At 44.8% G+C, this 13,682-nt stretch overlaps 1 protein-coding gene across 1 annotated transcript; it reads right to left on the bottom strand.

Annotated features, from left to right (window-relative positions):
* Window positions 1-1,608: 1,608 nt before the first annotated feature.
* LOC119159740 (coiled-coil domain-containing protein 124) lies at window positions 1,609-13,677 on the bottom strand. The gene is made up of 5 exons (XM_037412586.2): window positions 13,520-13,677; window positions 13,118-13,286; window positions 11,958-12,111; window positions 10,035-10,152; window positions 1,609-2,749 (listed from the first exon to the last, which is right to left on the bottom strand). The coding sequence occupies exons 2-5, from the start codon at window positions 13,271-13,273 to the stop codon at window positions 2,548-2,550; spliced, it is 630 nt and encodes a 209-aa protein (XP_037268483.2). The 5' UTR covers window positions 13,274-13,286; window positions 13,520-13,677; the 3' UTR covers window positions 1,609-2,547.
* Window positions 13,678-13,682: the final 5 nt, after the last annotated feature.

Here is a 13,682-nt window from a genome sequence, read left to right as displayed (position 1 = left end):
CTACTTTTCCTTTTAACCATAAATGTTCCATGCATCCCTGCTTGACACTTTGCCAACCCATGCTTTTGTGTATAAATGCGCCAATTCCACCCCATGTTATTTGCCCTTCACACTTCTCGGTACTGTAGCAAATGGTAAAATCATGCCTTTCACACATAGCAATGATCAATTTGCCTGTTGGGTCAGTATACCCATCTATATCTTCTATGTGTGCATTCAAATCTCCTAGTATAATTATCTCGCACTCTCCTCCCAATTCCTCGATGTCCTTTGTTACACACTCTACCATTGCCTAATTTTCCACTCTGGCCTTTGCTCCCGTCCACAAGTACACCAAACCAAGGAGCGTCATCTGCCCAGCTACTTTTCCTTTTAACCATAAATGTTCCATGCATCCCTGCTTGACTCTTTGCCAACCCATGCTTTTGTGTATAAATGCGCCAATTCCACCCCCCCTTTTTGCTGCCTTCTATTCTATTGCAAAATTCCCATACGTAGTCCGGATTGCAAGGTGGTTGCTCCATGTCACGAGGATGTTTCTTCATAACCCCACACATCATCAGCTCCTCCTGCCTAAACTGCTCTTCCATATCTTCCCACTTTAACCTATTCCTGCCACCGTGCATGTTAATATAGCCAATGTCTGACTTAGCTCGGCCCTTGTGCTTACATCGATTTCTTCTCCCACGGACCCCGTGTGGCTCGAATATTGGTGCCTTGAACGGTAAAGCGCCATCTGTCGAATGCAGGAGAAACCTCTTTGCTGATAGCGCCACGCAAACACAGCGGCAAAAAAACGAAGTGTGTGGCGTCCAAAATGACACTCGCGCTCAGTCATGGAACACGCCGCGTGCTCACAATCTCGGACCTATGCAAACTGCAACCGCACCCACCACGCCGACGTTGCATTGTGCACCCGCAACATCTAATACAATGTTTGTGATCTGTCATCAAACGCTGCGTTTTCGTTGTTAGGTTTGTCGCTGTGAACTTAGTTGAGACAGCTGCTGCACAGGGTGCATTCAGCCGGTATGTTAGCTACACGGCTGGTTACTAACAGCATGCGCTGGAGCATTGGAACCGAGCGGCTGGACGACACTTCCGGGTCAATCCATGCACTTTCATTACGGGACAAAACAAAAAGAGCTTCGGGCTACAAAAGAAATTTGTCATGCATTTCACGGGTCAAAACAAGCAAGGTCGTCGCCCGAAATTTTCGCTGTTATACCTCCAGAGACTTTCTTCTCCCGAGTAATGAACCCTCCTTCTAAATTAGCATCAACCTTTCTGAAAAAAAGGTGGGGTCATTACGCAAGTAAGTACGGTATTAACTTGTACAACGAACAGTCTATTCTTTTACATTGCTGTAACATGCCGACCTTGACATAACGAAATATCGGTTATAGCGAAGTAAATGAAGAATAGTCTTGCAATAAAAAAAATGTTAGAGAAAAATCTTTACAACGAATTTACAGTTATCAGGAACTCATTTTCATGTAATATGAAACTTTTTGTCATGAGGTCTGAGTGTACTTCACTTCCCAGCTTGAAAGAGCTAACCTTTAAAAGGAACAGCGAGTTTGTGAAAGAGAATTGAGTGCCAGATGGTCATGTTTTGCAAGGAAAGCACACAGTGCTCATGCCTTTATTTATCTCCATCACATCCATTTCACGAAGGGCTAAAATGATGCAACAGACGGAAAATCTGCTGCTGCTCTTTCCTGGACACATCATTCCATCTCTTTATAGTCTCTAAACAGTGAACACATTGCACAACTGATTCCACCATCGTTACTGTACATAACTAAGCAAGACAAGGTCATCACAGTATAATAAAAATTACAAAACAAGAATAAAAGTGTGCATAAGTTAGGTGCCAGACTTTTCAAGGAGTGGCTGAAAACCTTATTATTTCAGCTGTTGATAATATGTTCTACAGGTCAGTAATAAATAAAATTCGGCATTGGGTGTTCCCTATGAGATAAATAACTATCATTTCAGAGGTAAATTCAAGATGGGTTCACATTTCCTACTTATTTCGAATATGCTCTGCAGTAAATTGCTTTCTCTAAATTATCCTGTTGATGGATGAAATCCTAGAGTTTGTGGCACTATAAACTAAACTTGGATCTAGTCACAGTGGTTTTTGCTTCTCTAGAGCAGAGTTTGTTTTCACCAATCCGAGCATAGCATAATGTTCGGCTTCGCAAGTTTCACCACGAGAATTCTCCAAGTGTGCGTGGGCACTATCTTCACTCACTAAATTGTCTCTGCAGCAGCCACAACAGAAGGCAAATTCACCAGTGAAAAGAAATGAAACTTTCCAGACTTTGATAAAGCAACTGTGCTTGGGTTTGACACAGCTGTTCCGAGGACGTGCTCAAGAAACACCAGAGGTCAATGACTAAACCACAACACTTATGATGTCATCTCAGCAAAACCGGTTTCACTGCTGAGCCACTTGCACCTACTTGAAGAGAAGAAAAGAAGCATGCACCTTCATCCCGACAAGCTAAGTGCAACCGAGTGATGTGGCTCATACTGCAGTCAGAACTTTCTGGCAGCTTGTATCTGGTTGAGGGGGTTCTCGGGAGACTTCATCCAGTCCTTGCGGATCATTTGTTTCAGCTGGGAGAGTCGCAGGTTCGGGTTCTCGGCCTTCAGTTCGGGAAGCCTTGCCTTTTCGAAGGCGTCATAGGCTGCCTTGGCCCTCCTCTCGGGATGCCTGTCGACTGGTGCATCGTTCACACTGCGTGGAGGAGCAACGTCTTCACTGTAGCAATATTATTATGATTCACTTGGATGCAAGTATAAGGGGAAGTATGTGGCCTAAGAAAAACTTTGTGAAAGAACATAATAGCTAAAATGGTTGCAATGAAAGGATCAGATGCGCTACATCACTGGATAGACAACAAACTTTCCAGTCCCACTCTAGAGATAACACTGCATATACACTCCCTGTACATTTCATAAGGCAAAACTGTGTGGCATTCCACGGAGAAATCGTCTACTGTGCCTCAAATTTCAGAACTAAATTTCTGCCACGACATGTAAAAATGTTCTGGAACATCCAATAGCATAGCCAGAAAGAGAGTTCAACTCTCTCCAACTAAAATTTTCTTCACATGCATTACAAACACATGCATACAGATGTCTAGACACGCCTTTCCCCGTCTTAAAAATAAATGTTGTTTAAGCCCCATATCAGTTCCTACTGACAGGGCAGCCGTTTTAAGCCAAAGCAGCAGGTCCATGCGCACTTGTTAGTAAGTAGCTAGAAAGTCCGGTTGCAATTTGTTCTCAATGCATTACAGCTCACTGATCTCCCGGACCCTCAAAGGACCGCGAAAACATGCGAAAAATCGGGCAGTCCAGAAAAATGAATGCACGCAAAAACGCATCTTTTCTACAGGCATTTTTCCCTGATAGAGAGAGTCACAGCAGGAGTACAAGATTCTCGTTGCAATCTAGCGAATGCATCGTTTAGGTGGCTTTGAAAATAGCCATTTGCTTAAAGAAAAAGAAAGAAGTCCGATATGGCTGGCACTACCTCATAGGTCCAAAAACCACAACTTGGCCCAAAGAAGTTGCTGATTTTCTTCTGCGAAGCATTTCACTTGCCCGAGATCATGTATGCCTCAATTTTGGATAATGTCATGCTGTCGCTGTACACCGATAACAGTGTCATCACTCCTCAGGTCAACTCCGAGCTCATTGGCTGTGTAGATGCTGCCTCTTCGACCTCGATGTCGGAGTCATCGGAACCCTCCGTAACTTGACGAATGATTTCGTCATCCGTCCAATTCCGCATACAGGTCAAGGTCTTTGTCAGCGTCAGCGAAGACCTCAAAGCTTATTCCGGCTGGAATGGAAATGCCGGCAGCACGCAGATCGTCAAAGGCAACGTCCACAGACAAAAGTTTGTCACACACGCTGTCCTCTCCGAGCGAGACAGCCATCTCAGCGTCAAAGGTTAAGCCCACTTGGCAAAAACAGTTCCGAAGAGTTTCTTGGGTAACCGCCTTCCATGAGTCAGTAAGCACTTCAACGGCAGAGCTGAGGTCAACAGCCTAGCTTTTCCTGCTGCCGGAGCACAGCACCATGCGGCTGAGCACGCATGGTGCTGAGATGCTTCAAGTTGCAAAGCACGCCTTGGTCCATCGGCTGCAGGACTGCTGTAGTGTTTGGTGGCATGAATTAAATCTGTACAGCCTTTAGGTCCTTGATGCGGCCATGCGCAGCGCAGTTATCCACAAACGGCATCACTTTTTGATGTTGCTGCTTGAATCTTCTGTCCAGCTTGCAAACGTACACTTTGACTAGCTGCTCCATCACCCACGCTTTCTTGTTTGCTTCGTAAAGAACAGGCAGAGTCGCTGCCCCTTTGAAACATCTTGGATGCTTCGACTTCCCTATCACAAGCAATGCAATCTTCTCTCTGCCTGACATGCTGCTATCAACGAGGACAGTGAACCGCTCTTTGCTATGCTTGCCACCGTGGCAGGAGTCACCAGCAAATGCAAGCTTTTTCTCTAGCAGCAGCTTGTAAAACAGTCTGGTTTCCTCGCAGTCGAAGATATCGTCTAGCAGAAACCGCTGAAGCAAGGACTGCAGCCTTCCATTCCGATACTCGCTCAGCGACAGCGGAATCGTCGACGGCGCCACTTTTCTCGCACATTTTCTTGAATTTCAAGGCATTGCGGCACAGGAAATTTCAAAGCCATCCATCACTGAACTTGAAATCCTTCACGTTCATTCATAGAAAGCGCAAAAACCTCCACCTTCTGCTTCAGGATGTCGCCTGACAGCAGGATTTTCTTAGTGATCATGGCATTGAGCCACACGAGGAGCGCTTCCTCGAGCTTCAGTTAAACACCCTGGCTCGCATTCTTCTTTACAGCCTTGGCTTATTTGGCAGCCACTTTCAAGGTCTTCGCCTTGTTTTTCATGAAGTCCGAAACAGTTTACTTAGGAATTCTGAACACCCTCTTCATCTCTGCCTGAGGACGGCTTTCTTTTCCATTGTAAGCCTACGAGGGGGATTTGTGCGCTTCGAAGATGAAGGTGCACTTGGCGCTATCGCTGTCAACAGCGAATTTGCTTGACGAAAAGACATCACCAAACAGCTAAAAGCTCGGTGAATGCAGACACTCGGGAAACGTGAACGCTGTAGATAACACGCTGCAGCACACAATTGTTGCGTAATGCATGCTAAGACACATCAGTGGAAACATGCATTCCAGATTGTTAATTCAATCTTCGTAGCCTTCGCTGAGACGGCCATTGAGCACATGCCATTTCTGGTGCTGTAGTCGGCAGTGACGTCTTCCACCACATATCCCCTTTTGTGGGGAAGGGGGGGAAGAAAATTACTATCTAATATAGCCCTTGAACTTCCGGGGTGTCTTTCTCTTTCGCGTGCTCTTTCTAATGTGTGATTGACATCCCAACAGGTTGGGTGAAACTTGCACAGTACTATCTGATGCGGAGGGTTCAGGAAAGTTCACACGTCCACGTTCATCCACTCTTGATTTTCTACGATGGGAAAGGTCACTCATAGCTGTAGCAGAAGCTTCTGTAGATGCCTGTGACCAGTTCATGACAGCAGAGATGCCGGATCTCATTATGGTGACAGGTGCAGAGTGAACAGCGGCTAACTTGGACGCGTTCCACACGCACCCATCTTCCAGAAGGTACGAGGTCGGTCCACGCTTTTCAACGATTTTCTTGGGTGCAGAAAACTGTGAAGAAAGCTTCCCAGGAACGACAGATAATTTCACCCGCACATAATTACCAACGACGAAGTTTAGGTGCATAGGGCCGCATTTTTTATCTGTATAGCTCTTCGACCTTACTTGCCGGTTTTTGACACACTGTGCAACTACTCGATTGCTCCTGATGGGTCTGTGCTGAAGCATTTGTCGGGCATGCCAACTACGTCGATTCTTGTGCGAGGTTGCTGTCCACGAAGAAGAACGGCGGGTGCAGCACCAGTAGTTGCGTCAGGTGTACAGCGATATATTTGCCTATAATCAAGCATGGCAATTTTTATGTAACAGCATTCAAACCGAGCCGGTTGGATATAGGACTTCAATACCTTGTTAAATATTTCCCCCAAGCCCTTAGCTTGCCGGTAGTACGCAGAAGAGTTATAATGTGTGATTCCACGTTCCGTGAGAAATTCTTCAAAATTTGCTGATGAAAACTGGGGCCCATGATCGGATACCAGAGCACGTGGGTATCCTTCTCATGCAAAAAATTCCAGTAAAAATTTCATTATTGTATGTGTGGTCACATCCCTTACGAAAGTCACTTCAGGACACTTGCTGTAATATTCAATAACCGCAATAGCAAAACGGCAGTCTGCTGACGCTTGCGTGAAAGGCCCTACAATGTTGAATGCAACTTTATCCCAGGCTTTGTCAGGAACAGGTTGCACTGGCGCAGTAGAAGTACGGGCAGACTTGTCACAGGACTGGCAAATGACACATGTGTGCACAAGCTCTTCAACCTGACTAGACATGCATGGCCACCAATAACTCTTTCAGGAACGATGCCTGTGTGTGACTCTCAAGCCAGATCCATAAAACGACGTGTCATAGCCACTGGTATGACAATCCTTTCACCCCAGCACAAAACATCATTTACAACTGAGAATTCAGCTCGCACATGAAAGTAAGCAAGCAGCTCTTTTGACTGAGATTTTTTATCAGGCCACGAGGCAATTGTGAAATGTTTAACTGGAGAGAGAGAGCGGGGTCATTTGACACTTCCTGAAGCTCCTCCATGGTCACAACTGGAAACAAAAGGCATATGAATTCTTCCTCATGTACATCGTGGAGCGAACTCTGTACAAGCAGCTGGGAGGGAGCGTCAGCCACACCGTTTTCGCTGCCCTTTTTGTATTCCACGGTGCAGTTGTAGCAAAGCAATCGTGAGGACCAGTGCACGTGCTATCCTTAATGAATGGTGACCTGTACTTTTCGTTGAGAGGAGCGTAACCAAAGCAGCATGAGCAGTCCGTAGGATGAATAGCCTCACCCACAGGTAAACGTGTCAATGTTCACAAACCCAGACACAGGCAAGAGCCTCACATTTGCCAACTGAGCACTGCTATTCATGTGATTGCAGGGTACGCGAGGCGAATGCGACAGTTTGCAGTGAGGTTCCTCATCCTGCTAAATCAGCGCACTTAATCCATATCCTGAGGCATCCATCGTAACATACACAGGTAGGTAAGGATCGAAAAGATGAAGAACTTCGCAAGATGTTAGCAGGGTCTTCAGGTGCTCCGAGCTGCTTTATGCTACCGCAGTCCAAATAAACAGCACATTTTCTCGAAGCAAAGGCACGCATTGGCTCCACATCAGAAGAATGCGGAATGAACTTGGAGTAAAAACCTGCAAGTCCCAGCACTGAACGGAGTTTGCCAATGTTTTAGGTGATTGTGCCTTGGTTATGGCCTCAATGGATGACATTATTGGAAATAATCCTCTAGCTCTGACAACATGACCAAGGAAAGTTAGCTCTGCGATGTCAAGGACACTTGTGAATGAGCCTGAGGCCCGCATCAGGGAGCCATTTCAAAACAGTGCATAATTATATTGTCAATGTGAAATAAAACGCACTTGCACTCTTTTAGGATCATATGCATCATTTTGTGAAATGCTGAGGGTGCCGAAGCCAGTCTGAAGCAAACCCTCTTGAAACGAAAGAGTCCATCGTGAGTTATGAAGGTGGTACAGTCACAGCTCTCTGGACTGCCAGTAATTGGGGCTATGCAGATGTTGAATCAAGCTTCAAGAATCGCTGCGCCCCAGCCAAGCTGTTCAGTAGTTCTTCATTTTGTGGCAGAGGAAAACTGTCTACAAGCACAGCTTTGTTTGGCTCCTGTAAGTCGACGCACATGCGAATCGAGCCATCTTTTTTTCTAGCCACCACAATAGGTAACACTTGCTCTGGTGAGCCAACGCGCTCAATGATGCCTTGGGCTTCTAATTACTACCAAGACCTGCTCACGAATGACAAGTTGTAGTCATCTCAGGTTGCTGGCCACTGGCTGCACTGCATCTACCGCAGGGTTGACAGACGAACAGGTCAACGAACACAGTTTTCGTGCATGGAGGAAGGACTACACTGAAAAGAGGCAGTTATGTCACATTTTGTGAAGCCAAAAGTAGGGAAGAGTAGAGGACTCCTTCTCGCAATGTTGGGCACACTATGGCGGCTAGCGCATGTGCAACGGGCGCTAGCGAAAGGGAGGCGAGCTGATTTCGGACGCGTCAGGCAGCACCGCAGCTGCCATCTGATAGATGAGCTGGAAAAGCGAAAATTTTGTGCTGATTACGAGCAAATGTGCTGAGATACTCGCTTCCAAGCGCCTGCGTACCTTTTGCAGCCTCATTACGGCTCATACTGTGAATCTACAATACACTTGCAGCTTCGCACTTCGTGTTTAATCTGCTGAATGCAAGAGAGAAACGACGCGAATCGGCCGGATAATCGCCACGACAGGCTATTTTCTTCTGCAGATATGGTAAGTACAGGGTAGGGAGCATAATGTAACAGTGAATTATTATTTAATTTGTCTTGGTATTTAGCCAGATGAAGTTCCTCGGAATCATTCTTTGCCATGTGTGTCATGATACGTGCACAAGAGTATTGTTCGTAGCAGCACGCGGGTCAGCCGAATGCGACCACATCGAAAAAAACTTGGCCAAAGATGAGGTTACCGCACGCAAAACTTTAAACAGGAAGCAATAATTCAAACAATAAATCACCTTCTGTGTCAGGCATGTCTAATTCTTGACTCGGCAAGCTCCAGTGAGAACGGTCAGCCATGTACTACTTTCCGATAGTTGAATTTGCGTGCACTAGATTGTGACAATTGTGCGCTAGATTGTGACAATTTGAGAGCACGGCTGCCGCGGTGCGACACTGCTGCTGACCCCACCTGCAATGTGAGTTGGGTTCGAGGCCAAAGCAATCAAAATGGCAGTGTTGGTGGCGACATTAAGTCCGCAGTTAACAGCAAAAAGTCCAGAAAATCGGATGACGAAGGCTATAATAGTCGGAATTTTAAACTTTTTAATACATTGACTCTCTGGGAAACATGACGGTGCCGGGGATGAGTCCGTAAAATCAGGCATGTCCAGAATTTCGCGCATCAGAGAAATCGGTCGACGACTCTAGTTATCAGTGTCATCGGCCTAATGTTGTCATAGCCTTCCTTTGCGACTAATTCTACTTTTTTTTTCTTTCATTCAGCAGATGCCTGTGGAGGAAGGATATTTGGTGAGTGATGTAACAAGTTATGAGATGCTCACAAGTGCGTGCACACTTTGAGATGCAAGTCTCAATTAGTAAACAGCACTTCAGCCCTGTTAGGAATTTCAGTCTTGCTGAAGGTCAAGTGTGGTAAGCCACAATATACCCAAGTACGAAAGACAGCCTAGACACTCCCTGTAAGCTGCACGTGACATGCCATTGAGACAGCGTCTACTCGCGGCTAGTCAATAACTTGTTTAGAACTAAGGGTTACATAGCCCTCCAAAGAAAATAAAAAAAGAGATCCAATCTAGCAGATCTTTTAAGAGTATTTCCTCTGCAACAAAGTAGCTTGAACACGCAAAAAAATTTTCTGTCGTGCATGGCACACTATTAGACCAGCGGCAGCACCACTGTACACGGGAGCCGAAGGAGAACATAATTCGAATGCACTCAATACAAACTGTTACAGTGAATGCCGAGAACTGTGGCATTTTTGTTGAAGCCAAAGCTTCTCACAATGACAAAAGGAAATGTCACATCTCTTGCACCAATCTAGAGTGCATTATGCAGTTGTAGTAGAGCATTGTGTTCTATTTCTGTCAACAGTTAGCTGTGTGACTCCAAAAGATAATTATAAAACAATAGTTTCAAGCACTACACATGCAAAACCAACGCCACCTCATTATGCAGCCACACATAGACACTGGGGAGATCTAAAGGTATACAAGGTACAGGCGAAATTAATTGAGAGTAATAAAGCTTGCCTTAGCACAGCAATCGCTTCTTCTACCGTCCGTGCTTCATTCTCTACAAAGACTCTGTTGACATTTTCTTCTAAGGGCTTCTCATGCAGCAGCACCTCCTGTGGGTCTTTTTGTGCTTCTGCAAGGAACAAGTGTGACCTTACTCTCACTAACAATTTAAATGCAGCAGGAAACACTACAGCTGTCAGTTTCGTGACACGCACATTCGCTGATTCCTTGTCTGACAAAACAAATGAGCAAAAAGCCGAATCTTCTTAGATGCCAGGTTCGGACAATCAAACCCACCCAATACATTTGGTGTCGGGTTTCTTTTATACAAAAGAAAGTTTGTATAGTCAGTGCGTATTGCAGAGTACAGTGAATACAGTGCAGAATACAGTGATCCCTAAGTGTCCTAGGACTACTAGATAGAGGATAGACAAGCACTATGCCCTGAGCACTTCTCGTTCTAGTGATACATTATTTAAAACTAGTTAAACACGGTGTTGACATTTTGTGTATGACATAATACATGTGACAGCAGCCACAGCTGTAGCCAGGGGGTAGGTTGGAGGAGTTATAATTCGATCAAAACTTTTTCAGTTCACGTACCTGTATGCACACAAGTGCATACAAACACACATTCATTTAGGAGAGTCACACTTTCTCCCCTCTTTCCCAATATATAATCTCGGCTATCCTCTTAACAGCAGCATACATCTCGGCGGCGGTAAATCGCTTGACAAGAAATGCAATATATTTCTTTGTCCTCCATGAAAGCAATGTGTTCTGACAAATTTTTCTCCAAAAACACCATAACATAGGTTTTCATTAGGTCTTAGACATACCATTCTAATACTAAAATCTTCCTGCTTGCAGACTTACTTGCTACTGAAATAGGCACAGAAACTGCAGCACTAAATATGGTGATACAATTAACTTTTGTGGCCTCTAACAGACCCACAGATACAGTCTCAATTTGAAAATGACATGTACAAAAGTGTTTTGGGTATGATTGCATTTTTTAGGGGACACAGAGGAAATCTTGTCAATGAAAAAGGTGCCCTCTACAAGAAATTGTTTTTGAAATTCTGAATGTATCCTTACACAACCGTTGAGCTTTTTCTCCTCTTACACTTGTTGCAGTAGATAGGTGTTCAGGGTTGGCTGCTACCACACTAGAAGCATCACTAGACGAGGCCATCGAATCATATGCGAATTAACAAGTACATGTCCAAAATATAGCTATAATTATGTCAGTTCTGGTGCTAAACGAATGTGTAACTTCAACCAGAAATGAACGTAGATGGAGCTCAAGCAAAGAAAAAAGGCATAAAAAAATGACAGCAGCAGTAGTTTCATTATAGCTGAGCTGCACTGCAACGGCATTGTAAAATATTTCATTGGTTCATGCTGCAAACAGGATGTATGGAATCTAGTGCATCATTCAGAAGATAAGAACCAACTTATTTATATTTGCAATAAGGTAAGGATTACACAAGATTCATATGCACAAGGAGGTCCTGCTGTTAGGACTGAAAGCAAGCGTTTGCAGGGACAAGATATTCATTGCAATGCTCGCACATCTCTTGCGTCCAAATGCTACAGGTATTAGCGAGATGTCGCCATGAAATTCCATCGTGACTAATTCTGCTAGTCCTTCTCTGAATTACATGGTGGAGCCAATGAACAGGATGAATTCAGAAATCACATATCAACAAGCCCGCATTACAACTCTAGTCATTCGATAAGCTTTTTACATACGTTAGATGGCTGGAGAGGATTTAAAAATACAGCTAAAATAAGTTGCCAGATGCTGGCAATTGCACAACACCAAGAACAGCAGTTGCTCATTAATCTGTACAAACAAATTGGTTGTTGAATTCTCTGAACAACAGACACACACATACAAACGACCATTCCCACCAAATGCGGCAAACTCACTCTGTTGCCTTTCGGCCAAGGCTGCAATGTCTGCTCTTGTGACTTTTTCAACCCTTGTTTTCACGGACTTTATGCTGTTCATCTCTTCATCGTACATCTGCTTTAATGCCGCCTTTTTCTCAAGCTGCTCAGTTTTCTTCTTGTCTCTCTCCTCCTAGAAAACAAACAACGTGTCACTATAACATTCTTCAGCAATGAAGGTTACATACGAACACACGGAAATCAGAGGAACATGAACCCGAAGGTTGAGGCATGCAACTGAGAGGGACAGGCTGGATTTAGACCCCGCCACCACAGAGAGTGCAATCTTCGATTTAGACCCCGCCACCACAGAGAGTGCAATCTTCCCAAACTTTTGCTGCCACCACTATGTTTCTGGTTTCCTTTGAAAGAATCGCACGACAATGTGACAGTGTGCGAATCAGCCGAGTTGCGAAGGGTCAGTCAATATGCAGTCCAACATGCAGGGTGCAAGTCAACTGTGCAGCAGCAATGTTGAGAACAAATTCACGTCATTCATCGTTGCAGCTATACTTTTGCTTTTCACGCATTGTATCATTGAAACCGGCATCATCAGGTGGAGGTCTTGGTTGTTACAAGTGTTTGTTGTAGTTACAATAAAGATGCTTCAACTGAACACAGAGTACGTCATGTTTTGTGTTCACACCAGCAGCATATGACCACATGTAGCACTGAATCTGTGAAGTAGCTTACGCCAATATCTAGCAGCATGCAGAAGCTCGTAGTGACACAAGCAAGATATGTACGCTGCTCATTATGATATACCGCAATTCCGATTAGCCTCTGCTATTGAACAGCTTTTGAATGAAAGTCTACACGTCCTGACACCAGTGAAGAGAAGAGCTTTTGGTGATCTCTCACAACGGTGCCAGCGAAAAAAAAAATTAAAAATACGAAAGCACCAATAACGGTATCTTTCAGCAGAGCACATATCAGGCGCAATAATGGCAGTGTTCAGGCGCGGTGATCACATGTTCACTTTTACAAATCTAGCCTTGTGTAAGGCGTGAATTACGCTTTATGAAGTTAGCAAGTCGTAATAACGATGACCAGCATCAGCCAATTGGCGCTCCAAGAACGATTAAGATGGATGAACCACCGATGCGCAGACAGTCCCGAATTCCCATAGAATTCCTTACCTTCCTCTGTTGTTTCCTGGCTATGTGCTTGTCATCGTCCGCCCAGAGGGCTTCCTCGGCTGCTCTTTCCTTCTTCTCCTTTTCAGCTATCTTGACTGCTTCCTTTTTAGCGCGCGCTTCGGCGGACTTCGTGTTGGTGCCAAATTTTTTCGGCATTGTAGAGGGCTCGCTGCGAAGAGGCAGAATGAGGACGTTTAGAGACCATTACGTAACAAAATAAAACGAGGAGGAAGACAAGATACGCGGCTCGTCCTTACAGCGCACGTGCTGTGTAATATCATATACTCGTTACACAAACCAAGCACGGATACAACGCGATACTGCACACAAACTACGGTCTGCTCAAAACGTAAAGTGAAGAAGCAGAACTTCCATTGCCACCCTGACACCCTCTAAGCTTACTTGGTGAGATGGTTGTCCTCTGTTTCACAAAAACCCGTAAAATGCACTTTTCAAAAGAATATAAAGCGCTAAATTTGCTGAGATCTAATGAATATGCCAATCATGATGTCAACGCAACTGCTGCAGCAACACACCAACGCACCTTAGGGACGCTAGCGACATC

Source organism: Rhipicephalus microplus, chromosome 1, assembly GCF_043290135.1.
Source record: "Rhipicephalus microplus isolate Deutch F79 chromosome 1, USDA_Rmic, whole genome shotgun sequence".
In the NCBI taxonomy this organism is placed as follows: Eukaryota; Metazoa; Arthropoda; class Arachnida; order Ixodida; family Ixodidae; genus Rhipicephalus; species Rhipicephalus microplus.
Note: the sequence above shows the minus strand (reverse complement) of the source record. Positions and strands in the feature narration are given on the sequence as shown.